Source organism: Hyla sarda (assembly GCF_029499605.1).
Source record: "Hyla sarda isolate aHylSar1 chromosome 2 unlocalized genomic scaffold, aHylSar1.hap1 SUPER_2_unloc_18, whole genome shotgun sequence".
NCBI classification, from domain to species: domain Eukaryota; kingdom Metazoa; phylum Chordata; class Amphibia; order Anura; family Hylidae; genus Hyla; species Hyla sarda.
Window position 1 is genome coordinate 283905 of NW_026607605.1, and position 26648 is coordinate 310552.

At 46.6% G+C, this 26648-nt stretch overlaps 1 protein-coding gene across 2 annotated transcripts in view; it reads left to right on the forward strand.

Annotated features, from left to right (window-relative positions):
* LOC130298351 (collagen alpha-1(II) chain-like) overlaps window positions 1–26442 on the forward strand; it is a 65438-nt gene extending 38996 nt beyond the window's left edge. Inside the window, exons 2-3 of one of the 2 annotated variants that reach the window (XM_056551281.1) lie at window positions 22043–22228; window positions 25708–26442. In XM_056551281.1, coding sequence (XP_056407256.1) covers window positions 22043–22228; window positions 25708–26303 — 782 coding nt within the window. In that variant the 3' untranslated portion in view covers window positions 26304–26442. Of the gene's footprint in view, window positions 1–21157; window positions 22229–25707 lie in introns of those variants that run through there. The other variant, XM_056551279.1, reaches the window with a different exon arrangement.
* Window positions 26443–26648: the final 206 nt, after the last annotated feature.

The window sequence follows — 26648 nt, forward strand, 5'->3', positions numbered from 1 at the left end:
CTGCACCTAATGTGGGGAGAACTATACTGCACCTAATGTGGGGAGAACTATACTGCACCTAATGTGGGGAGAACTATACTGCACCTAATGTGGGGAGAACTATACTGCACCTAATGTGGGGAGAACTATACTGCACCTAATGTGGGGGAACTATACTGTATCTAATGTGGGGAGAACTATACTGCACGTGAAGTGGGGGAACTATACTGCACCTAATGTGGGGAGAACTATACTGCACCTAATGTGAAGAGCTATACTGCACCTAATGTGGGGAACTATACTGCCCCTAATGTGGGGAACTATACTGCACTTAATGTGGGGAACTATACTGCACCTAATGTGGAGAACTATACTGCACCTAATGTGGGGGAACTATACTGCCAAACTAATGTGGGGAGCTATACTGCACCTAATGTGGAGGGAACTGTACTGCACCTAATGTGGAGAGCTATACTGCACCTAATGTGGGGAGAACTATACTGCACCTAATGTGGGGGAACTATACTGCACCTAATGTGGGGAGAACTATACTGCACCTAATGTGGGGAGAACTATACTGCACCTAATGTGGGGGACTATACTGCACCTAATGTGGGGGACTATACTGCACCTAATGTGGGGGAACTATACTGTACCTAATGTGGGGAGAACTATACAGCACCTGAAGTGGGGGAACTATACTGCACCTTATGTGGGGGACTATACTGCACCTAATGTGGGGGACTATACTGCACCTAATGTGGGGAGAACTATACTGCACCTAATGTGGGGGACTATACTGCACCTAATGTGGGGGACTATACTGCACCTAATGTGGGGGAACTATACTGTACCTAATGTGGGGAGAACTATACTGCACCTGAAGTGGGGGAACTATACTGCACCTAATGTGGGGAGAACTATACTGCACCTAATGAGGGGGACTATACTGCACCTAATGTGGGGGAACTATACTGCACACCTAATGTGGGTGAGCTATACTCTTTACCTAATGTGGGGGGAACTATACAAAAATATAAAATTGTACTATTTTGATCCCTATAACTCTTATTTTTCTGTATATGGGGATGTGAGGGTCATTTTTTGCGCTGTGATTTGTAGTTTTTATCGGTACCATTTTTGTTTTGATGGGACTTTTCAATAGCTTTTTAGATATTTTTTTTATAGTATTTGAAGTGACCAAAATTGTTCAAATCTAGTTAGTGCACTACTATGACTTTTGGGGCCCCACTTTTGATTTTGCCTAAGGCCACGCTAAGCCTAAAACCAGCCCTGATTATAAGGGAGTGTTGTGCCATTTTACTTTTTGAATTTGTGGTGGACTATGATCAGGTCTTGGTCGCTGACACCACTTTATTGAAACATTTGGCAAAGTACTGGTGTATTCCTTCTGTGATATATATATATATATGTATAGCCACGCAAAGTGATACGCCTGTGCTCGGTGGCCGTTTGCCGGCACAATGACACAATGCTGTGGGGCTGGTATACAGTAATTTCCAGGGCTGGATTTCATCCCCAGTCCGGCCCTGTCCCAAGGATAGGGGATAAGTTTCAGATTGCGGGGGTCCGACCGCTGGGGGGCCCCGTGATCTCCTGTACGGGGCCCTGGCTCGCTGGCCAGATAGCGCAGGTTGACCGCCAGATGAAGGGGCAGCCGACACGCCCCCTCAAAAAAAGCGCTATAGCAGAGCCAGAAATTGCCAAAGGCAGCGCTGCATCAGTCCCCCAAAAAATGTGAGTTCCTGGATTTAAATATCTATATTCAGGATGGCTGTTCGCATACTGCCAACTATTTTAAGGAGGTGGATGCAAACAGATACCTCGACTTTAACAGTTGCCATCTTAAATAATGGAAGAAGAACATTCCATTCGGTCAAATGAAAAGAATCCGAAGGAATTGTTCTTCCACACAAAAATACCTACAACAACTAGAGAACCTGGAGGATGGTTTTAAACAAAAAGGGTATCCCAAACCCCTTATACAAGGAGCACGCCAGAGAGTGGCCGAATTAGAACAAAGTGCTTGCTTGAAAAATAATAAACAGGGTAATGCAGAGGGGGGTTATAATGATGAATTTGATTCTGTTTTTCTAACTAGGTATTACACTTCACACACCAATATTTTTTTATAATTTTTTTTTTATTTTTTTTTGTATAGGTAATATCACCAGCTCATATTATTGTGTCATGATTACTGGCACCATATGTAGTCCCCCAGTTATTCTTCTTTAGATGTTTTCCATGTCCTGTGCAGTATCTCTCCCAGAAGTCCACTTGATGGCCCCCGTGGTGGTCTACACCCCGAAGTCATCAATTTTTACTCTAAGAGAGAGTGTGCAGCTGTTTCTGGAGACGGTCAACAATAACCTCTGCATGGTGGAATAATAGGTCACGATGTTTATCAGGATCAGTAGAAGCATCACCCACTCGATGATTATGATGGGGATTTCACGGATCTCGTCCCAGTCTTCATCATTATGGAATAATTCCTTTAATGTTTCATATCCAAAATAGAAAACTACACAGACAAAAGTCAGGCCACAGCAGGTGCATCTACTATGGTGGATGACTTTTTTTTGCTCCAGGAAATTTATACATCTGGATGGACTGCCCAAGGTAGTATAAGGCTTCACATGTAATGGAAATTATCGTGCTGACAAAGTGTATCCTGGGATATTCTTCGGGGGACAATACATGCATAACAGCTGTGGAAAAACAGGAGGCCCACACAATGGCCAGCAGGATCCTCTGGATCAGGACCTGATGACCCCTGAACTCTTCAGTATGCATAACCATATACTTATAAATAAGAAAGGTTAGTACCAAAGTGCCAATGGACGTCCCTATGAATCCAATTCTGAATAATATGCTTTCGGGAAAGACATTTCCCACGTCACTGTGAAGGAAAAGAAACCAATGTTATTATGGATATTTCCTCACTCCCAACCCATGAAATAAGAATCATTTGCTTGTTTATCTTACCTGATGCTCATCAGTGGCGAGGCTGCATGGCCGAGGACGACCGTCATGATGTAGCTGGTGGCAAGCCAGGCCGCACACCAAAACGCCAACAGGAGGGGGACGAACCCCAGTCCTTTTAGCTCCATTTCAGACAAGTAGAAAAAGAAGACGCTAATCTCACTATTCTCACTAATCGCACTGGAACAGACTGAAGGCTCGGGCGGCTGTCAGTGGGATGTCAGGCCTCCAGCTGTCTATGACATCACATGTGACATGTCAGAATGACTGCTTGTTTCTTTGAGCTGCCATGATTTAGTATCTGCTATAGACAGAACCTGATGTTTTTACTATGGACCTTACAGACCTCAGAACCCAAGTAATTAGTGCAGGGGCTCCATTTTGATCATCTCATATTTCACATTATTTGAGTTCCAGGGCTCAGATACATTTGCACCCTCTATAGCAGTGGTCTTCAAGCTGTGAACCCCCAACCGCTGCAGAACCACAACTCCCAGCATGCCCAGACAGCAACTTTGCATAAGGAAATAGTCTAATTAAACTTTTCTTATATATAGAATCCCTGAAATCTCCAATCTCTCCTTTTATTGCTTTATGATCTGTGTTACTTATTTGTAAAAAAACAATGTTTGTGATTGTCTTCCCCCCACACACTTATGGGCTATCTCTTCAAACGACTTTATTTGACCTAAAGCGTATAATTGATTTACATCAATAAGCCCCTTTTCATCCAAAAGAGTGAATCTTTAATTTTAAGGAACTCTTTAAGTGCTTTATTCGACCATAATGAAGTAAAGTCAAAACTCCATGTGATTTAAAAAATAAATTTAAGTTCCCCCCATACTTAATTATCTAGATATGCATGGGTGTAGTGAGTATCCCAGCTTCCAAAATCTCAAAAATATCCTTCATTTTTCAGAGGCTTTTTCAAAAATGAAAGAAGCGATCTGATTGGTTGCTATGGGCAACTCAGCAGCTTTCCCCATAGACCACAATGGGCCTACTGGTTTCAATGGGCAAAAAATCAGAGTTAATGCACTAGACACAGTTCTCTATACCATTAACCCCTTCCCGACCTATGACATACCTGTACGTCATGGGTGGCAAGGTGTTCCCGACCCATGACATACAGGTACGTCATGAACATTTTTGCCGCTACTCGCGGCATCCCGCAGCGCCCGGTAAGATGGTGGCTATCACTGATAGCCAGCCATCTTACCATGCGACCACGGGGGGTTTCATCCCCCCCCCCCCCCCCCCAGCGATCGCTGCTATCAGCTGGTCAAATCTGACTAGCTAATAGCAGCGTTTCGCTATCAGAATATTTAGCAGCGCGGTGTGTAAGTCCCGATCACGGGGATCGGGACACACACCGCTCTGCTAAGTGTCCCTTACCCATCCCCCGGCATCACTTACCCGACCATGCGGTGTCCCGAGTGGTCCCGTTGCGAGCGACGTCCTCCAGGCGGTCCCGGCGGCGCTGCGTCCCGGAGGTGAGTTTCCGGCAGCAGTGCGGCATCTTCATTGGCAGCAGTGAGATCGCCGTAAAGCGATCTCACTGCTGCCTCTGGGAGTTTCAAAACGGCAACTCCCAGCATGCCCAGACAGCCTTTGGCTTTCTGGGCATGCTGGGAGTTGTAGTTTTGTAACATCTGGAGGTCCACAGTTTGGAGACCACTGTATAATGGTCTCCAATCTGTGCTGTTCCAGATGTTGCAAAACTACAACTCCCAGCATGCTCAGTCTGTTCAGGCATGCTGGGAGTTGTAGTTCTCTAACATCTGGAAGAGCATAGATTGGAGACCATTATACAGTGGTCTCCAAACTGTGGACCTCCAGATATTGCAAAACTACAACTCCCAGCATGCCCAGACTGCCCAAGCATGCTGGAAGTTGTAGTTCGGCAACATCTGATCCTTCAGATATTGCCGAACTACAACTTCCAGCATGCTTGGGCAGTCTGGGCATGCTGGGAGTTGTAGTTTTGCAACAACTGGAGGCACACTAGTTGGGAAACATTGTCCGTTTGCTACCTCAGTGCCTCCAGCTGTTTCAATTGTTGCAAAACTATAACTCCCAGCATGCACTGACAGACCATGCATGCTGGGAGTTGTAGTTTTGCAACAGCTGGAGGCACACTGGTTTGGAAACGCTAAGTTTGGTTGCAAAACACTTGAAAGTTTATTACTTAACTTAGTGTTTCCAAACCAGTGTGCCTCCAGCTGTTGCAAAACTACAACTCCCAGCATGCACGGACAGCCAAAGGGCATACTCGGAGTTTGCAACAGCTGGATGTTTGCCCCCTCCCCCCAATGTGAATGTACAGGGTACACTCACATGGGCGGAGGTTTACAGTGAGTGCTGCAAGTTTGAGATGGCGCAAAATTTGCGCTGCAGCTCAAACTCCCAGCGGCAAACTTGCTGTGAACCTCTGCCCATGTGACTGTACCCTAAAAACACTACACTACACTAACACTAACCTAAAATAAAAAGTAAAAAACACTACATATACACATTATCCCTACACAGCCCCCCTCCCCCAAAAAAATGAAAAACGTCTGGTACGCTACTGTTTCCAAAACGGAGCCTCCAGCTGTTGCAAAATAATAACTCCCAGTATTGCCGGACAGCCATTGACTGTCCAGGCATGCTGGGAGTTTTGCAACAGCTGGAGGCACCCTGTTTGGGAATCATTGGCATAGAATACCCCTATGTCCACCCCTATGCAAATCCCTAATTCAGGCCTCAAATGCGCATGGCGCTCTCTCACTTTGGAGCCCTGTCGTATTTCAGGGCAACAGTTTTGGGACACATATGGGGTATTGCCGTACTCGGGAGAAATTGCCTTACAAATTTTGGGGGGCTTTTTCTTCTTTAACCCCTTATGAAAAGGTGAAGTTGGGGTCTACACCAGCATGTTAGTGTAAAAAAATAATTTTTTTACTCTGACATGCTGGTGTTGCCCTATACTTTTCATTTTCACAAGAGGTAAAAGGGGAAAAAAGATCCTCTAAATTTGTAATGCAATTTCTCCCGAGTATGGAGATACCCCATATGTGGGCGCAAAGTGCTCTGGGGGCGCACAACAAGGCTCAGAAGGGAGAGTGCACCATGTACATTTGAGGCGATTTGCACAGGGGTGGGTGATTGTTACAGCAGTTCTCGGAATCAGAATGATAAGTAAAAGCATTCCAGAGTTATTAATGTTTAAAGTGACAGTGGTCAGATTTTCAAAAAATGCCCAGGACCTGAAGGTGAAAATGGGCTGGGTCATGAAGGGGTTAAAGGGGTACTCCGGTGAAAACCTTTTTTTTCTTTTAAATCAACTGGCTCCGGAAAGTTAAACAGATTTGTAAATTACTTCTATTAAAAAATCGTAATCTTTCCTGTACTTATTAGCTGCTGAATACTACAGAGGAAATTATTTTCTTTTTGGAATGCTCTCTGATGACATCACGAGCACAGTGCTCTCTGCTGACGTTATTATAATAATAATAAGTCTTTATTTATTGTTGTCCTTAGTGGGATTTGAACCCTCTCCAGCTCCACTATATCTTTCTTGTACACTGGTGCTCAGTACTGTACACAGTACTCTATGTGAGGACTGACTAGTGATTTGTACAGCGGTAGAATTATTTCCTTGTCGTCGGCATCTATGCCCCTATTGATGTACCCCATGATTTTATTAGCCTTGGCAGCAGCTGCCCGACACTGGTCACTACAGCTAAGTTTACTGTTACCTAAGGCTCCTACGTCCTTTTCCATGTCAGTCGTCCTAAGTGTTCTTCCATTTAATACATAATCCCAGCTCTGATTTTTGCATTACCTTACAGTTATCAGTGTTGAACCTCATCTGCCACTTCCCAGCCCAAACCTCCAACCTATCCAGATCCATTTGTAACAGTGCACTGTCCTCTATAGTGTTTACCACTTTACACAGTTTGGTGTCATCTGCAAAGATTGCTACTTTACTATTCAACCCCTCTGCAAGGTCATTCATGAATATATTAAATAGGACAGGACCCAAGACAGACCCCTGTGGTACCCCACTAGTAACAGTCACCCAATCAGAATAAGTACCATTAATAAACACCCTCTGTTTCCTATCATTGAGCCAGTTACTTACCCACTTGCGCACATTCTCCCCCAGCCCAAACCTTCTCATTTTATGCACCAACCTTTTATGTGGAACCGTATCAAATGCTTTGGAAAAATCCAGATATACGACATCCAGCGATTGCCCCATGTCCAGTCTTGTGCTCACCTCCTCATAAAAGCTGATCAGGTTAGTTTGACAGGATCAATCCCTCATAAATCCATGCTGATACAGGGTCATACATTTATTTTTATCAAGATATTCCAAAATAGCATCTCTTAGGAAACCCTCAAACAATTTACCGAGGTTAAACTAACAGGTCTATAATTCCCGGGGTCACCTTTTGACCCCTTCTTAAATATTGGCACCACATTTGCCATGCGCCAGTCCTGGGGAACAGTCCCTGTCACTATAGAGTCCCTGAATATAAAAAATTGGGGTCTGTCTATTACATTACTTTTGTAAATAGTCCGCCTCTTCCAAACCACATTTAACACACTGTGAAGTGATTCTCACCCCTATCCTATGTAAATGAAGCGCGGAATAGTGGGTCTTGTGTAATATCTTAAATTGTGTAATTTTATGTTCCATATTACGAGAAACCTTGCTTATATTTTGGGCCATAATGTCCCAATCTTCCTCAGACACAGTACCCACTATTCCGGACCATTTGTCTTTAATTCTGTCGATCCCCCTTACTCCAATAATCTTATTTAATTTCTTATACAAAATTGATATTCCTTTTTTTTTTTTAAAGTGCTCTATTTGAGTTAGTGCTTCTATGAAATTGTGTTTCTGTGCTACATATATCTCCTTATCTATCGTGTTATGGACTGCATGACTAACTTGCCAATAGTACAGCCAATCGTTATCACTAATATCATACCCCCTTTTTATGTGCTCAAATGAAAAGAGTTGTCCTTAATCAAATAATTGTTCCAGTCGTTTTATACCCTTACTATCCCAAAAAATTGACTCACACTTCACCAATTCTTTAAATTTATTGTTACCCCATAGGGGTGTGAACCCAAAACTATTTCCTACATGTAATTCTCCCTTTAATCTTTCCCATACTTTCCTATATTTATACAATAACATCGTGTTATTTGACCCACTCTCCTCATAATCATCTAATTCCAACACCTCATATATGTTCACTTTCTCCTTTTCTACTACAATCTTCTCCAGATATCTAAAATTTCTCCAATTCACGATTCGTACCAACTGCGCGGCCATGTAATAAACAAAGAAATTGGGCATATCCAATCCCCCCCTATCTCCAGGGGCCATAAAATATCTGTACTTCAGACGAACCCTTTTTGTTCCCCATAACAATCTACCCAGTATCACTTCTATCTTCCGGAACCAGCATTTGCCGATCCACACTGGCGAGGCAGCAAGAAAAAAAAGGATCTGTGGGAGGACCACCATTTTTATTATCGCCATCCTTTCTGACATAGAGAAGGGCATTTTAATCCATACTTCTACTCTCTTCGCTAAACTATTCAAAAGGGGCAGTATATTGTTAATCACAAACCTATCATTCGTGGCTGCTATTTTTACTCCCAGATAATGGAAACATTCATTTTTTTTGAACACGGATAGTCTTCCCACCGTCTCCCCCATATCTTCATCCAGGGGGAGCATAGTAGATTTACTCCAATTTATGTCCAACCCAGATAGAGGGGCAAATGCCTCGAACATCTTAATGATACGATGTATTTTTTCTTGTGGGTTAGTTACAAAAAGGAGGATATCATCTACAAATAACAAGATCTTACTCTTCTCTCCATTTACTCCAAATCCCTCATAAACATCATTATCTCTTATCCAAGCAGCTAAGGGTTCAATATAAATTAAAAATAAAAAGGGTGAGAGGGGGCAGCCCTGCCTTGTTCCTCTACTTAGTTTGAATGGGTAGGAGGGGGTTCCATCTACCACCACACTCGCCTCGGGGTTAGTGTATAGTAGCTGAATATAACTCAAAAACCTCGGGCCCACCCTAACCCTCTTCAAAACTTCCCAGAGGTATTCCCACTCCACCCTGTCAAAAGCTTTAGTAGCATCCAATGACAGAATGGAGCGGGGGCCACGGGATCCACTCTGGATTGCTTCATACACCTGGTGGATATTGTCATGAACCGTTCTTCCTGACCTAAACCCTCCCTGGTCACCGCCCACCACTACCTCCACTACTTTATCCAATCTCCTTGCCAGTGCTTTCGCTATTATCTTTATATCTGTATTAAGCAAGGAGATATGAGCCCAAATCCAAGGGATCCTTATCTTTTTTCCTAATGAGTCTAATATTAGCCTCACACATAGATTTAGGGAGAACCCCCCCCCCCCCCTCCAGGATTCATTAATGATACCCAGCAGTTTTGGAAGCAGCAGGGTTGAGTATATTCTATATATCTAGAAAGGAATGCCGTCAGACCCAGGGGATGTATTCCCTTGGATTGATGCCAATGCCTCCTCCAATTCCTGGAGGGAGATTGGGTCATCCAGGGAGTCCCTGACATCCTCTGTCAAACTCGGAATATTAATTCCCCTCAAGAATTCCGCTACCTCCGCCCTATTAATATCGCTGCCCATATAGAGAATGGAGAAAAAAGAGCCAACCATTTGGGCTATTTCTTCTCTATCTGTGGTTATGCTGCCATCCTCCCTCCTCAGAGCCATAATACCACATTCGTCGCCTTGATTTTTAAGTAATCTTGACAGTGTCTTATTTGGTTTCCCTTTCTCAAAGAAATTAAATTGCCCACTGAAGAATAGTTTATTTTGTGCCTTTTTAAGTAGATATTCTTTATATTTCTCTTGAGCTGCCTTCAGTTCTAACAGCTGTTCCCACCACTATCCTCTTCTATCCCTGCTTCTAATGTTGCCACTTTACTATTCAGTACTGATTCTTCCTGTGAGAATTCCTTTTTTTTTTTTTATTGATTCGCCCTATATATAGGCCCCTCAAGTATGCCTTCATAGTATCCCATACCACCTGAGGGTTTGCGGACTTATGATTAATCTCCCAGAATGCCTCTATTTCCTGTCTAAACCAGTCCTGGTCGCCCACTAATTCAATCCAGTGGGGGTTGAGCCGAAAGCCCAACCTTTTCCCACCCATTACCTTACCTCCAATTTCCACCACCACTGGGCAATGGTCCGATAGGGTTTTAGCTTTATACTGCACCCTGCTGGTCCAGGTCATTGCATTCTTATCACACAGGCATAAGTCAATTCGGGAAGCGGTGTTATATGAGGTACTAAAACATGAGTACTGTCTTACTCCTGGGTTTAGTTTCCGCCACCCATCAACCCAATTCATCTCTCCACAGTATCTCGCCAATGCTGTTTCGTTCCCCCCTACATTCCTACCTAATTTGTATCTGTCCATACTAGGGTCTATTACATTGTTCAAATCTCCAACTATCCATAATGCCGAATGTGTCTTACTTTCGCTATAGCTCACGAGGTCCCTCAGAACATCCACTCTAAAAGATGGAGGAATATAAACAAAAGCCAAGATGACTGCCCTATCTTCCCATATTCCATAAAGAAATACATATCGACCATACTTATCTACCTTTGCATTCTTAGTCTCGAATGGTACCCTCCTGTGAACATATACTGATACTCCCATGGAGTAGGAAGAGAGTCTGGAGTGGTATTCTTCTTTGGCCCACTTCCTTGGAAGTATCTGCTCATCTCTTGACCTATGGGTCTCAACTAAACATATGATCGCAGGAAGGCACCTCCGAATATAATCGAAGACTGCACACTTTTTAATTCTATCCGACATACCTCGTATGTTCCAGGCTAATAATTTAAGCATAGATATATTTGCCTAAGAGAAAAAAGAAAAGAGAGAAGAAGAAGAGAGAGAAAAAAAAAAAAAAACCTCTTTTGATCATCTCGTGCCATCCCTCCCTCCTTTCCCTTATCCCCCCCCCCCGCACCCCCCCCCTCTCCCCATAATGCACCGTACTTCTACTATGCACTCGTATCCTAGTGACACCCCAGAGAACCCCCCAACCCCTCCCCCCCGAGACGTAACATTATTACTCAACTAATACTTCCAACCCCTAATGCCACAGTAGTGCCTTATATTAGATGCCTTATTTATCCATCCAATCTGAGACTTCTTGTGGGGTTCCAAATATTGTTACCTTTCCCTTATGCTCAACCCGGAGTCTCGTTGGAAACAGCAGAGAGAAGGGCACCCCTGCGTTCTTTAGCCGCCTTTTTATCTCCCGAAAGGATGCCCTTTTCCTCTGGGTCTCCCAAGAGAAATCCGGATATAGAAAAATATTCTGTCCATTATACTGTAGGTCCCTCATCTCTCTTGCCCTCCTAAGGATAGTATCCCTGTCCTGGGAGGTATATAACTTAATTAGGATTGTCCTAGGGGGACCCCCCGGAGGGGGAATACGCCTTGGCACCGATGAGCTCGTTCAATCCCAAACATTGGGGTAAGATGCCCTTCCCCTATCCCCTCCTTCAACCACCTACTAAGAAACTGTATGGCAGAGTTCCCCCCCCCCCCCCTCCACCCCCTCAGGAAACCCCACCATCCTTATATTACAACGTCTGGATCTATCCTCAAGGTCTGTGAGCTTATCTTTAACAGATGTCCTCTCCTTTTTCAAGTCATTAACCTCCTCCTCCAAAACCTTAATCCTATTTTCTGTTTTAGGGGCTTCTTCCTCCAGTCTGGAAATCCTATCTCTCATTTTAGTCATATCGTGTCTTATCAGAGATACCTCGGTAGATACCACACCTAATTGTTTATTTATCTCCTCAATTGCACAATTAGTTTTTTCACCCCTCCCAAGATCTCCTCCAACATCTGTGTTCCCATAGGGGGCACAGACTGCCCTTCCTCAGTTTCTTCCACCTCCAAGACCGAGTACCTAGAGCCTGTTTTACTAGGGGAGAGATCCTTCTGGGTTCTAGTTTTTATACCCACAGCTGGAGACTTCCAAATTTTATCCAATTTACCCATAGCCCCCTTATCTTTTTGTGGCGAGCTACCCCCTGATCTTCTGGGGTTCACCTTAGGGGCCATTTCACCCACTATTTCTCTTCACTTTATATTTGTGGGGTGTATGTATCACTACGGGGATATCACGGACCAACTTAGCAACTTTATACACCATAGGCCCCTCCCACTCGAGAATTTAAATCCCGTTATTTACAGCATACAAAAGTAAGAATTCACAGTCCCATATGGCTCTGGGGAGCGCTTAAAACCTAGGGTATCACACCCTGATCCAGAAATATCCACCACCAAATATAGCATACTAATATGCAACTACGGAATCATTAGCGTATTCACGCTCCCCCTGGTAGACAGTGCAATCACCCCCCAGAGTCACTGATCTTATTGGGTCCAGGGAGGGGTTCAATTTCATGAGAGAGGAATTCTGCTAAGACCAAGTTGTTCAATTTAGTCCATGAGTCCCGGTTTCTCCAAATCGCTAGGAGGAGTGACCAGGCAGAGAGTCAGGCATCCAATATTGTCCATTCCACATGGGGCCAGTGCAAGAGGCTGCTGCTGTTCAGAATATTGCCGGGGTATTAATCAATGGTTTCACCGGCTTCTGCACTGTTAGATATTCATCACATGTAAAGTCTGATCGTTTTACTCAGCTCCACTCTCCATCCACAAGAAAGGGTCTGGGCCAGTCTATTCAAATCCCAGCAAGGAGTAGCGGAGTTCCACACATGCCCCTCAACACCTCCGCGTCTGTCTATTACATTACTTAATTCCTTTAGAACATGGGGGTGAATGCCATCTGGACCTGGTGATTTGTCTATTTTGATTTTTTGTAGGTGGCACTGTACTTCTTCCTGGGTTAGACAGGTGACCTGTACTGGGGAGTTTACCTTATCACACTGTATTTCACCTGGCATTTCATTTTCCTCAGTGAATACAGTGGAGAAGAATTTTAGTATATTTGCTTTTTCCTGATCCCCGTTTATAATTTCTTCCTCATCATTTTTTAAAGGGCCAACACTTTCATTTTTGACCTTTTTGCTATTTATATAATTAAAGAACATTTTGGGGTTAGTTATACTCTCTTTGGCAATGAGTCTTTCTGTCTCTATTTTTGCGGCTTTTATCTGTTTTTTACATATTTCACATTTTTCTCTATAGCTTTTTAATGCTTCTTCACTGCTGTCCTGTTTTAGTAACTGAAATGCTTTATTTTAGTCATTTATTGCCCCCTTAACATTTTTATTCATCCATATTGGTTTTCTTTTATTTCTGACCCTTTTATTCCTATAAAGTATATACATCTTACAGTGAAAATTTAAGATATTTTTAAAAGTCTCCCATTTAGTGTCAGTATTGTTCTTTTTGAGGACAATATCCCATTTTATATTGTTATGGGCTTCTCTGAGTTGATCGAACTTTGCTTTTCGAAAGTTCATTGTTTTTGTGGCCCCTCGAGAGATTCCCTTATTGAAGAACAAGTTATAATGTATTACATTATGATCACTATTTCCTCGGTGTCCATCTACTTGCACATTAATTACTCTGCCAGTTTCAGTACGTTGGTAAATATTAAGTCTAGTAGGGCGCCCCCTCTGGTCAGGCCCTGCACCATTTGGGACAGATAATGGTCTTTAGCTATAGTCAGAAATCTGTTTCCTTTAAAGTCGAAGTCTGCCCAGTTCTCCATGAACCCAAACCCCTCCTTCCTACACCAGCTTCTGAGCCACTTGTTTACCTCCCTAATCTCCCGCTGCCTCTCTGGTGTGGCTCGTGGTACAGGTAATATTTCAGAAAATACTACCTTGGAGGTCCTTGCCTTAAGCTTGCAGCCTAAGTCCCTGAAATCCTTTTTAAGGACACTCCATCTACCTCTTACTTTGTCATTGGTGCCAATATGTACCATGACTGCTGGGTCTTCTCCAGCCCCACCCAGCAACCTGTCAACCCGATCCGCGATGTGCCGAACTCGAGCGCCAGGAAGACAACACACTGTTCGGCTATCCCGGTCTTTGTGACAGATCGCCCTATCTGTCCCCCTAATAATTGAGTCCCCCACTACCAGTACCTGTCTGACCTGCCCTGCTCTCCTCCCTCCCTCCTTACTGGAGCAGACACCCCCCTGGCGGTCAGAGGCAAAGTCCTGCTGCAGTACCGCTAGCTCTGAAATGACATGAGTTTTTTCCTGCAGGTTGTCTCTGGCCGCCGAGGGTGTGTGGTATCTGTGCCCCCGCATATGTGCCCCTGGTGCACTAAGGGCTGACGTTCCGGTTGGTTGGGGTTTTTTCAGGCGTGATGCAGTGGACAGGCCTGCTTTCAGTCCCCCGTTGCAGCTCATGGGGAGCTCGCTCTGTTCCCGGGTGTGGCTGGTTTGGTTGGTTGTTGGTGTGGTGTTTTGGTTTTTCAGTGGTGCTGCAGGGTGGTTTACTACTGGGTGTCTTGGTAGTCAGTGGGTTTCTGCCATGCTTGGGTTTTTTGTTTGCGCTTTTTCCTTTGGTGTTGGTTGTGGGACTTTGGGTGCTTGCTTCGGCAGTTCATGTTCTAGGATTGTAACGGTACTGTGTGGGTTGGCGTGGCCCCTGTGCTTGATTGCGCTATAATTTGGTGATGCTTTTCTTTTTTGGGTGTGATTTGAGTGATCGGGGGCGTTTTGTCGGTCTGACATTTGGGGCGTTGTCACTGTTATTATTTCTTTCTTTCGGCTTTCTTCCTGCGCTCGGCTTGTTGCACCTAGTGCTTCGCTGTTTGGAGATAAGGTTTATTTTGCGGCTGTACTCCCTGGGGTCGGTATTGGGTGTTGACGCTTTGTCCCGTTCTCTGGCAGTGGTTCCGGAGGTTGCTCCCTCGGGTGGAGTCGGAAGGTTTGCTCATGTGGCTGTGGAATGGGAGACCACCTCGGGTTCGGGTCCCGGGGTAGGACTGAGTGATACAGTTGTGGTTAAATTTTCGGCCTGTGGGTCATCGTGGAGATTGGTGTATTTCTTGGTCCGCTTTAGTGGCTCCTGCGACTTGGTCGCACTCACGGTGAGGCGCTTGCGAGTAGTTGGGGTTGGTGTGGAGGCCGGGATGTCTACAGTCAAGGAGGGTCCCGAAGGTTCCAAATGTGTCTGTGGATAGGGGTTTTGTTTTTTGTACCTACAAGGTTCTGCTGTTTGACTTCCTATTTCGTTTTGATAGGCTGTGATAAAATAAGTTAACTGCTGTGTCTCCTATCCAAGGAGGTTCGAGATTTGGGCTGTATTCTGCATGTATCCAATTAACATTTTTAGTATGTGACGCTGGGTATCTTCACCTGTTCGTGTGAATCACCTACTACTCAGTGCAAAAAAAAAAAAGGGTGCTTTCCCACTGTGCTGCGATCCAGTGGGGTGAGGTTGCCGCATGGCGGGGGGTGATTTTTCTTTTCTGCTTTGCGGTTGGTGGGATGTTGGTGTATACCTAGGGGCTGGGCCCGTGAGCGGGTGGCCTTGCTGTCGGCGACCGTTTTTTCCTATCAGTTTTTGGGTCGCTTGGTGGCGGCTGTGGGTCGGATTTTTGGTTGTCGCTTTTGCGTCGTTTTTTCTGATCCGAGGTTTTGCTCTGGCTTTTTTCGGGGCTAGGTGGATGGGGCACCTTCTTTCTCCTCATCTCCTTCCATGACACTTGGGTGTCTGATGTGTTTTTTGGGTGCCTATTTTGTGCGTTTTCAGGTCCGTCGGTCCGAGATTGCTTAGGCGATCTGGGACACACAGCTTGTGCTGCATGAGGGTCCACGAATGACTGTTTTTTCCGGTTGTCGTCCTATTGTTGACTGGACTGCGGTGGGGGCCTCCCCCCCCCCCTTTTTCTTTTATGCTCCCCGCCCTCGATTGTCTGTTTTGGGTTTTGGCTTCTCTTTGTAGGAGGGGGTGTTGTGAGTTTGGGATTCGCTCTCTTTTTGTGTCGGTGTCGGCGGAGAGGGCTCAGTTTCCGGAGAGGGTAGCGCAGCGCGTGGGGCGCGGGCGATCTGCATGTTGCGTTGCTATTTTCGCCCAGTTTGATGTTTTCCACATGTGTTTTTGTTTTGCGAGCGGCTTTCCGCAAGGTGGTGCGAGTGCTGCGGCACTCTTCGGTGTATGGGCGAGTCTGAGAAATGAGTTCACACAAGAGTTAGTGAATACAAAAAAAATAAAAAAAATAAAATAAAATGCAAAAACATAGGACCTGGCGGCAGGTACCTCGGATTTCCTGGAGAGGTTATGTGTTGGGCGAATTTCCTGGAGAGGAAATGTGTTGGGCGACTTTCCTGGAGAGGAAATGTGTTGGGTGTGTTCGGGGGGCTGAGTTGGCCCCAGGTGTTGGCTATCCAGTATCTCTTGGGTGGGGGTCGGAGCCCAGTGTAGGGCTAACTGGTCTCCTCCGTGGCGGTAAGAAGACGGTGAAAGCGGGGTCAACCCGGGGTAGACCTCCACACAGGACAGTGTGGCAGCACCTCTCGGGTTGGCAAGAAGCCAATCGGTGTCTTTGTTACAGTTAAATTGTTATTTATATAAGTAATTTTATAAATAAAGCTTTGGCCGATCCCCACCCACGGAAAAGTTGAATTGTTGTTGTGTCAGTTATTATTTAATTAATTATTGTAGTAAGGGGGAGGGGTAGTTATAGCCTGCTCGGAGCTAATTGGGTCTCAACAGTCTGGAGGGGCAAGCTGTGCATAACTAGCTTGCCCCCTGACTGGTGAGCAGTTAAGGGGTTAAGAAATATACAGGCAATGTTTTTTAGCCCCCTCCCCCGCCTGTAAAAACCTGTTGCTAACTATAGTGGTATGTCCCATGGGTGGGGGGGAAGGAGTGCACCAATCAGGGGTCTAATAGTTTCCCGGGCTTTCAGGGGCCCTCCCCAGGGTATTTATAGCTGTGGTGCCTCCCTTCCCCCCTCAATCTGCCCAGGACCCGGAGTTTTGCCCTCCCTCCCTCCCTTTTTGTATCTCTGTTTATTGTAAGTCACAGCTTGGCGGTAAGAAGACGGTGAAAGCGGGGTCAACCCGGGGTAGACCTCCACACAGGACAGTGTGGCAGCACCTCTCGGGTTGGCAAGAAGCCAATCGGTGTCTTTGTTACAGTTAAATTGTTATTTATATAAGTAATTTTATAAATAAAGCTGTGGCCGATCCCCACCCACGGAAAAGTTGAATTGTTGTTGTGTCAGTTATTATTTAATTAATTATTGTAGTAAGGGGGAGGGGTAGTTATAGCCTGCTCGGAGCTAATTGGGTCTCAACAGTCTTGCAAACTTCAGCTCCTCTCTGAGGCCTCTTAGTTGTTTTCCGAGCTGTTCATACTGAGCCATCTTGGCCTGGATTTTGGACCCAAAGCTGGCCAGGGATTCTCTGGGCCCCTTTACCCCCCATTGCTGGGGTTCTGAGGAAACAGATGCAGACTTTCCACTCCACTGCCTGGATGAGCTTCTGCTGGAAGCTTTGCAGCTCCCAGCTGAGGTCGGGGGAGGGGGCCCCACATGGCTGTGGACCCTGGTGGATCTCCTCACCCCATCCTGACTACTGGCTGTTGCATTTTCCTTTGCACACCCCGCCAGCCGAGAACGGGGGGGGTGCAAGATGAAGCCCCAGCTTCCCGGGGCTCCATAGCAGGAAAACCTACCCAGGTGTCTGCCACACACCTGGGGAGGGGTGGAAGAAAATCACTGCTTCTCTGGGAAACTCTGGAGCTCAGCAGAACACACCTTCTCTCCAGAGCTGTACTCACTATTCTGCTGGTGAGGTCACTGTGTACATACATTACATTACTTATCCTGTATTGATCCTGAGTTATATCCTGTATTATACTCCAGAGCTGTACTCACTATTCTGCTGGTGAGGTCACTATGTACATACATTACATTACTTATCCTGTATTGATCCTGAGTTATATCCTGTATTATGCACCAGAGCTGTACTCACTATTCTGCTGGTGAGGTCACTGTGTACATACATTACATTACTGATCCTGTACTGATCCCGAGTGTGTGTGGGATGGGGGTGGGGGAGCGGGGGGCCCCAAAAAAAAATTGCTTGCCCAGGGTCCAATCAAAATTAAAGATAGCCCTGTCCATTATACATACACTGTACAGCAATCATACATCCATTATACATACACTGTGTCTGTGACTGTACAACAATCATACATCCAATCCATTATTAATGGATTGGAGGTATGCTTGCTGTACAGTCACAGTGTATGTATAATGGAGGTATGATTGCTGTACAGTGTATGTATAATGGAGGTATGCTTGCTGTACAGTGTATGTATAATGGAGGTATGCTTGCTGTACAGTGTATGTATAATGGAGGTATGCTTGCTGTATAGTGTATGTATAATGGATGTATGATTGCTGTACAGTCAGTGTATGTATAATGGAGGTATGCTTGCTGTTCAGTCACAGTGTATGTATAATGGATGTATGATTGCTGTACAGTCACAGTGTATGTATAATGGATGTATGATTGCTGTACAGTTTATGTATAATGGAGGTATGCTTGCTGTACAGTGTATGTATAATGGATGTATGATTGCTGTACAGTCACAGTGTATGTATAATGGAGGTATGCTTGCTGTACAGTGTATGTATAATGGAGGTATGATTGCTGTACAGTGTATGTATAATGGAGGTATGATTGCTGTACAGTGTATGTATAATGGAGGTATGATTGCTGTACAGTGTATGTATAATGGAGGTATGCTTGCTGTACAGTGTATGTATAATGGATGTATGATTGCTGTACAGTGTATGTATAATGGATGTATGATTGCTGTACAGTCACAGGGTATGTATAATGGAGGTATGCTTGCTGTACAGTGTATGTATAATGGATGTATGATTGCTGTACAGTCACAGTGTATGTATAATGGAGGTATGATTGCTGTACAGTGTATGTATAATGGAGGTATGCTTGCTGTACAGTGTATGTATAATGGATGTTTGATTGCTATACAGTCACAGTGTATGTATAATGGATGTATGATTGCTGTACAGTCAGTGTATGTATAATGGATGTATGATTGCTGTACAGTGTATGTATAATGGATGTATGATTGCTGTACAGTCACAGTGTATGTATAATGGATGTATGATTGCTGTACAGTGTATGTATAATGGATGTATGATTGCTGTACAGTGTATGTATAATGGATGTATGATTGCTGTACAGACACAGTGTATGTATAATGGATGTATGATTGCTGTACAGTGTATGTATAATGAATGTATGATTGCTGTACAGTGTATGTATAATGGATGTATGATTGCTGTACAGTCACTGTGTATGTATAATGAATGTATGCTTGCTGTACAGTGTATGTATAATGGATGTATGATTGCTGTACAGTGTATGTATAATGGATGTATGATTGCTGTACAGTGTATGTATAATGGATGTATGATTGCTGTACAGTGTATGTATAATGGATGTATGATTGCTGTACAGTGTATGTATAATGGAGGTATGCTTGCTGTACAGTGTATGTATAATGGAGGTATGATTGTTGTACAGTGTATGTATAATGGATGTATGATTGCTGTACAGTGTATGTATAATGGATGTATGATTGCTGTACAGTGTATGTATAATGGATGTATGATTGCTGTACAGTGTATGTATAATGGATGTATGATTGCTGTACAGTGTATGTATAATGAATGTATGATTGCTGTACAGTGTATGTATAATGGATGTATTATTGCTGTACAGTGTATGTATAATGGATGTATGATTGCTGTACAGTGTATGTATAATGGAGGTATGCTTGCTGTACAGTGTATGTATAATGGATGTATGATTGCTGTACAGTGTATGTATAATGGATGTATGATTGCTGTACAGTGTATGTATAATGGATGTATGATTGCTGTACAGTGTATGTATAATGAATGTATGATTGCTGTACAGTGTATGTATAATGGAGGTATGCTTGCTGTACAGTGTATGTATAATGGATGTATGATTGCTGTACAGTGTATGTATAATGGAGGTATGCTTGCTGTACAGTGTATGTATAATGGATGTATGATTGCTGTACAGTGTATGTACAATGGATGTATGATTGCTGTACAGTGTATGTATAATGGAGGTATGATTGCTGTACAGTGTATGTATAATGAATGTATGATTGCTGTACAGTGTATGAATAAAGGAGGTATGATTGCTGTACAGTGTATGTATAATGGAGGTATGATTGCTGTACAGTGTATGTATAATGAATGTATGATTGCTGTACAGTGTATGTATAATGGAGGTATGATTGCTGTACAGTGTATGTATAATGGATGTATGATTGCTGTACAGTGTATGTATAATGAATGTATGATTGCTGTACAGTGTATGTATAATGGATGTATGATTGCTGTACAGTGCATGTATAATGAATGTATGATTGCTGTACAGTGTATGTATAATGGAGGTATGCTTGCTGTACAGTGTATGTATAATGGATGTATGATTGCTGTACAGTGTATGTATAATGGATGTATGATTGCTGTACAGTGTATGTATAATGGATGTATGATTGCTGTACAGTGTATGTATAATGGATGTATGATTGCTGTACAGTGTATGTATAATGGATGTATGATTGCTGTACAGTGTATGTATTATGTAGGTATGATTGCTGTACAGTGTATGTATAATGAATGTATGATTTCTGTACAGTGTATGTATAATGGAGGTATGATTGCTGTACAGTGTATGTATAATGGAGGTATGATTGCTGTACAGTGTATGTATAATGAATATATGATTGCTGTACAGTGTATGTATAATGGAGGTATGATTGCTGTACTGGGAGCAAACGGAGCGGGGGAACCCCTGGCGTAGTGGCGTCTTGACGGGGGTTTTAGTGGCCCTCCCAGATGTTAGTAAGGGTTAATGGGGTTAGAGGTATATTTCAAGAGAATGGGGGTTAAAGGGTTAAATGGCTGCTGCTCCTTTAAGGGACAGTAGCAGGTGGCTCGAGAGTGGGGTGAAAGAGAGGTCATCTGGAGGGGAGGGGGAGGAGTGTATATAGGGGGGTGCCCCAGGGGGGGAGGGTACTCACCAGTCGGCGTGTAGAAGCGAGAAGAAGGTGCCATGTCGTCCCTGGATGATCTTTTCACCCACCTCCGGGCTGCTGCAGCGTCTCATGGGAATGCTTGGGTGCAGGAACAGTTGCGGGGGGTCCTGGGGATCGGGAGTGGGGTGCAGGCTGGCCCCCTCCCTGGCTTGCGGCGCGGGTCCCGTAGATCCAGGGCTCCAGAGCGTCTGAGTCCTGAGCCCACTCCCCGTAGCAGGCGGCGGTGCCTGAGCCCTGTGCGGTCTTCCCGGGAGATGGCAGGTACAGTGTGTGGGGGCACTTCCAGTGCGGCTTCCCGGGGGACAGTGTCAGGGCGTAGGGCAGAGGATGCAGGAGGGGGGGCAGCTGCTGGTCCCTCCGCTCCTTCCCCACTGTGCGGCCCGGGTGGTGGTGCGGCCGTCCCTGAGGTGGGGGTGTCAGGCCGGAGATCGTTGAGGAAGGGCACCAGGAGTGAACGGGGGACGGCCGGAGCTGCCGGTCCCCCTGTGATGGCGGCTGCGGTCTCTTCATCTGCCCGACGTGAGGCCCGGCAGAGTGGAGGAGGGGAGGCAGGGCCGGCCCTGTCCAGTGCAGGGTCGGGCTCTAGGCAGCGTTCTGGGGCCAGGTCTGCAGAGGAGAGGAGGCCCGGAGGCAGCAGGGACACGGCTGGCTCACCTTCTCTGAGTGCAGCCCAGCAGCGTACAGCACAGCAGCAGAGCTCCGGGAGTGCAGGGGAGGCCAGAGCTCGGAGATCTTCTGTCAGCGTCTCTCTGCCTGTGAGGGAAGATGGGCTGGCTGGAGGTCGGCAGGATCCAGAGTGCTACAGTGAGAGGGCGCCACCTGGTGGTAGGAGTCGGCATGGCAGGTCTGGAACTGCAGTTGGGGAATATTCTCCTTCTGATTCTTCCCTTTCTGATTGTGCTGCAGATGCTGAAGAGGAGCTGGCGAATCCGGAAAGGAGGGCGGCCGGTGAGGCGGTCATTCGTCGGCGGGAGCCTGGAGCGGATTTGGCGGGACCTTCAACAGCGCTGGATGACAGGAGTGCGGCCGGCGGTTCCAGGGAGCGGACGCCCAGGCCTGCGGCTGCTGGGGCATCGGCTTCGGGTCAGCCTGGTGAGTCCTCTGGGGATTTGGGGTTGGGGCCTGTTCCTTTGAATGTGACGGGGGATGGGGGGTTGCGGGTTTTGCTTTCACAGTTAATGAGTGTTTTGTCTGGGCGTCCTGGGGGTACGGCTGTGGGGGCGTCCCCAGTTCCTGTGTGGGTTGCTCCGGCGGCGGGAGTACAGGTTGAGGCGCCGGCGGGGGGCGGGTCGGTGGTGGCATCGGCCGTGGGTGGAGGTGCTGCGGGAGCTGCAGCGGTCGCTAAGGCAGCGGCGGAGGATGTCCGTATGGCGGACTCCGCGAAAGGGGAAGTGTATGTCTGTTTTGAGGGGCCCCTGGGGGCTCACTTGAAACCGGAAGTGAAGGAGAAGATCTGGAAGGATGAATATGTCGAGATCTTCTCCTTGCTTCCGTTGGAAAAATTTAATTTAGATAGGAAGAAGCCGGAGGAGAGTAAGAAGGAGGAGGAGGAGAAACGGCGGTATCGGCTGATACCTCGCACGTTTACTAATTGGATGCAGGCCTTTTCTATCCTGGCGAGTGTTATTGGGGAGAAGGCACCAGAACATTGTTCGGCGCTTTTTTGTTATTTTGATTCTATTGGTGAGGCATACCGGGTGTATGGGGGAGTGGCGTGGCTGCGTTATGACGAGCATTTTCGTCAGCGCAAGGCGGTCCGGGCTTCCTTGAGGTGGGATCATAAGGACATAAGTTTATGGATGCGACTTATGGCCGCTCCTCGTGGGGGGTCTCAGCCCTTTCAGGGGGCGGCCGGCGGTTTCTCAGCGGCCGGACAGTCGGCCGGTTCGCGTCGGGGCTGCTGTTGGCAGTATAATGAAGGGCATTGCCGCTTCCTCTCAGATTGTAAATTTAAGCATGAATGTTCGGGGTGTGGGGGGGGCTCACAGTTTCTCCCGATGTTTTAAGCGTGGGAAAGGAAAGGGAGCTGAGGCTTCAGCGTCCCGGGGCGACTCCAGTGAGGGTGAACGTGATGCGGCCGTTTTTAAGACAGTACCCAAATAGGTCGGCGGCGGTTTTGTTGGAGGAGGGTTTTAGTTTGGGTTTTGTGATTCCCAGTTCGGCAGTTGCGCAGGGGGTTGGGGGGCGCAATTTGGTTTCGGCTTATGGTCATCCTCAGGTGGTCACGGCTAAGCTGCAAAGTGAGGTGGCGTTGGGCAGGATGGCGGGTCCTTTTCCGGACCCGCAATTGGCGGATTTGGTGGTTTCACCGCTAGGCCTGGTTCCTAAAAAGGAGCCGGGCAAGTTCAGATTGATACATCATTTGTCTTACCCGGCTGGGGCTTCGGTTAATGATGGGATTGAGGAGGGTGTGTGTGCGGTGACATATACCTCTTTTGATGCAGCGGTGCGGTGGGTTCGGAAGTTTGGACAAGGGGCATTATTGGCCAAGACGGATGTGAAATCGGCGTTCCGTTTGTTGCCGGTCCATCCGGGTAGTTTTCATTTATTAGGAATTTGTTGGGAGGGTCAGTATTATGTTGATTGTTGTTTACCAATGGGCTGTTCGATTTCATGTGCGTATTTTGAGGCTTTTAGTTGTTTTTTGGAATGGGTGGTGTGCCAGGAGGCCGGCTGGTCCTCTGTGCTGCATTACCTTGACGACTTTCTTTTTTTGGGGCCCAGGGGCTCTCGGATTTGTTCGGTGTTGTTGCATACTATGGAGGCGGTAGCGCAGCGTTTTGGGGTCCCGTTAGCTCCTGATAAGACGGAGGGACCGTCCACGGTGGTGAAGTTTTTGGGTATAGTGATTGATTCGGATCGTATGGAGTGTCGCTTGCCGGAGGATAAGTTGGCGGATTTGAGGCAGTGTGTGCAGCAGTGTCGGCGTTGTAAGAGGGCACCTTTGAAGGAGGTCCAGTCGTTGTTGGGGAAATTGAATTTTGCCTGTAGGATTTTACCTATGGGTAGGGTTTTTTGTAGACGTTTGTCCTTGGCCACGGCGGGGGTGACGGTTCCGCATCACTATGTTAGGTTGTCTGGGGAGGTGCGTACAGACTTGGAAGTGTGGGATTCCTTTTTGTCGGTTTACAACGGCAGGTCCATGTGGATGGCGGAGGTGGTTGATGATGCTGAGTTGGAATTGTTTACCGATGCAGCGGGTTCGGTAGGTTATGGGGCATTTTTTCATGGGGAGTGGAGTGCGGCGGGGTGGCCGGATTCTTGGCGTGCGGCGGGTTTGGTGGCTAATCTAGTTGTGTTGGAGCTGTTTCCTATTGTGGTGGCAACGGAAATTTGGGGGGATCGGCTGAGGGATAGGAGGGTCCGTTTTCGTTGTGACAATATGGGGGTGGTCCATGCGATTAATAATCAGACTTCTAGTTCTCCGCCGGTTTTGCGCTTGCTTCGTCATTTGGTTCTGCGGGGATTGTTGTTGAATGCGCAGTTTGTTGCTGTACATGTTCCAGGTGTTGTCAACTCTGTCGCTGATTCTCTTTCTCGTTCACAGTGGGACAGGTTTCGCGTGCTGGCACCGGAGGCGGAGCGGTGCGGGATCCCTTGCCCCGATTGGCTGTGGAGCGTGGTTTGGGAGCGGCGGCGCAGTTGATTCAGAGGTCACTGAGTGCTCGTACTTGGTCTGCGTATTCGAAGGTTTGGGGTGAATGGGAGGTGTTACTGGAGAGGGTGGGTGTGTGTGCTGGTACTGAGGACTGGGTGACTGTGGTGCTGTATTTTGTGGGGATGCAGTTTGAGTCGGGGGTGTCTGTTTCGGGTGTGTCACGCCGTATGTCAGCTCTGGCGTTTTGGTTTTTGGTGCGGGGCCTGGGGGATGCCACTAAGCATTTTTTAGTGCGTCGCGCCCTTATGGGATACCGTAGGGGGGGTACGCAGCCGGATAGGCGTCGCCCGGTTTCTTTTGATTTGTTGGGTTTCCTGGTGGAACGGGTGGAGTGTGAATGCACGGATGCTTACGAGGTGCTGTTGTTTCGGGTGGCGTTTGTGTTGGCCTTTTTTGGGGCCTTTCGAATTTCGGAACTGGTGGCTCAGAGTAGATCGGTGGTTGGGGGTTTGTTGTATGGGGATGTGATTTTGCAGGCGGAGGGGGTGAGTTGTTTTTTACGCAGGTCCAAAACTGATCTGAGAGGTCGGGGTTGTTGGGTGGTTCTAGGTGATTTGCCAGGGTCCTTGGTGTGCCCGGTGCGATGCGTGCGGGCGTTTCTGTCAGTGAGGCCGGATGGTATGGGATCTTTTTTAGTGCATAGGGATGGGTCATCTCTCTCGCGCTTTCAATTTGTGTCTGTTTTCCGTAGATGTTTGAAGGCACGGGGGCTAGATCCTGGGGATTACAGTTCTCATTCATTTAGAATAGGGGCCGCCACTGAGGCGGCCCGGTGGGGGATGGGTGAGGAAGTGATTCGGCGGATTGGGCGATGGGAGTCTGCTCATTTTCGTCTGTATGTTCGTCCCCATCTGTTATGATTATGTTACGTGGGTTATTTTGCTTGCTATGTTTTCTTGTTTGTGTTTTTCAGGTCGTGATCCGTGCTTGGTGTGGATTTTTGGTCACTCCTATGTTCGGAGGGGGGCGATCCGGGCTGCGGTGAGACGGGACGGGAGGCAGCTGGGTTTTTCGAGGGACCTGGCGGTGTTGCGGTGGATTGGAATTGGTGGCATGCTGTGGTGCGGGGTGCTCCCTGAGGTACAGTTCAACGCTTCTTTGGACCGCCACCCGGACATCTTGGTGGTGCATGCTGGGGGCAATGATTTGGGCCTTCGATCGTCACGGGAGTTAATTAGAGACATTAAGCTTGACATTCTGAGGCTAAAATCTACCTTTCCAGGTTTGTTGTTCGTTTGGTCTGACATGGTGGCTCGGCGGGTGTGGCGGCACGCCAGGTCGGTGGATCGCTTGAATAAGGCTCGGGTCAAGCTCAACAAAGAGGTGGGTCGTTTTGTTCGTAGGAATGGGGGGATAGTGGTGAGGCACACTGATCTGGAGGGGGAGCCTTGGGAATTCTTGGATCCTGATGGTATTCATTTAAATGACATTGGAATGGATTTGTGGGCGTTGGCCTTGCAAGGGGGTATTGAGCTGGCGTTGCGTGTGTGGCGGGATGAAGGTCAGTGAGGTGTCACTGTCTTTCATCTGTGGCATGTGAAAGGGTCCCGGGGGAGTTAGTAGTTTGAAAGATAAATGTTTGAGATGGTTCAATTGGGCCTCCTGGTGGTGGTTCTGGGCCTCAGGAGTTCGAGGGATTGTGCGGAAGGTTACCGGGGTGCCTCTGGTCCAGGGGCTTGCGGCCAGGGGTAAGAAGCGTGTTGCACAAATCCGGTTGGGGGAGGGGAGTGCCCTCCAGTTTGGTTATGTTTATATGTAAATATTCAAATGTTATTTATTGGTTTGTTAAATAAATGGGCCACATGGCCCAATTTTCCCACAGCAGGTGTCAGTGTCTTTTCTATTGGGAGAAGG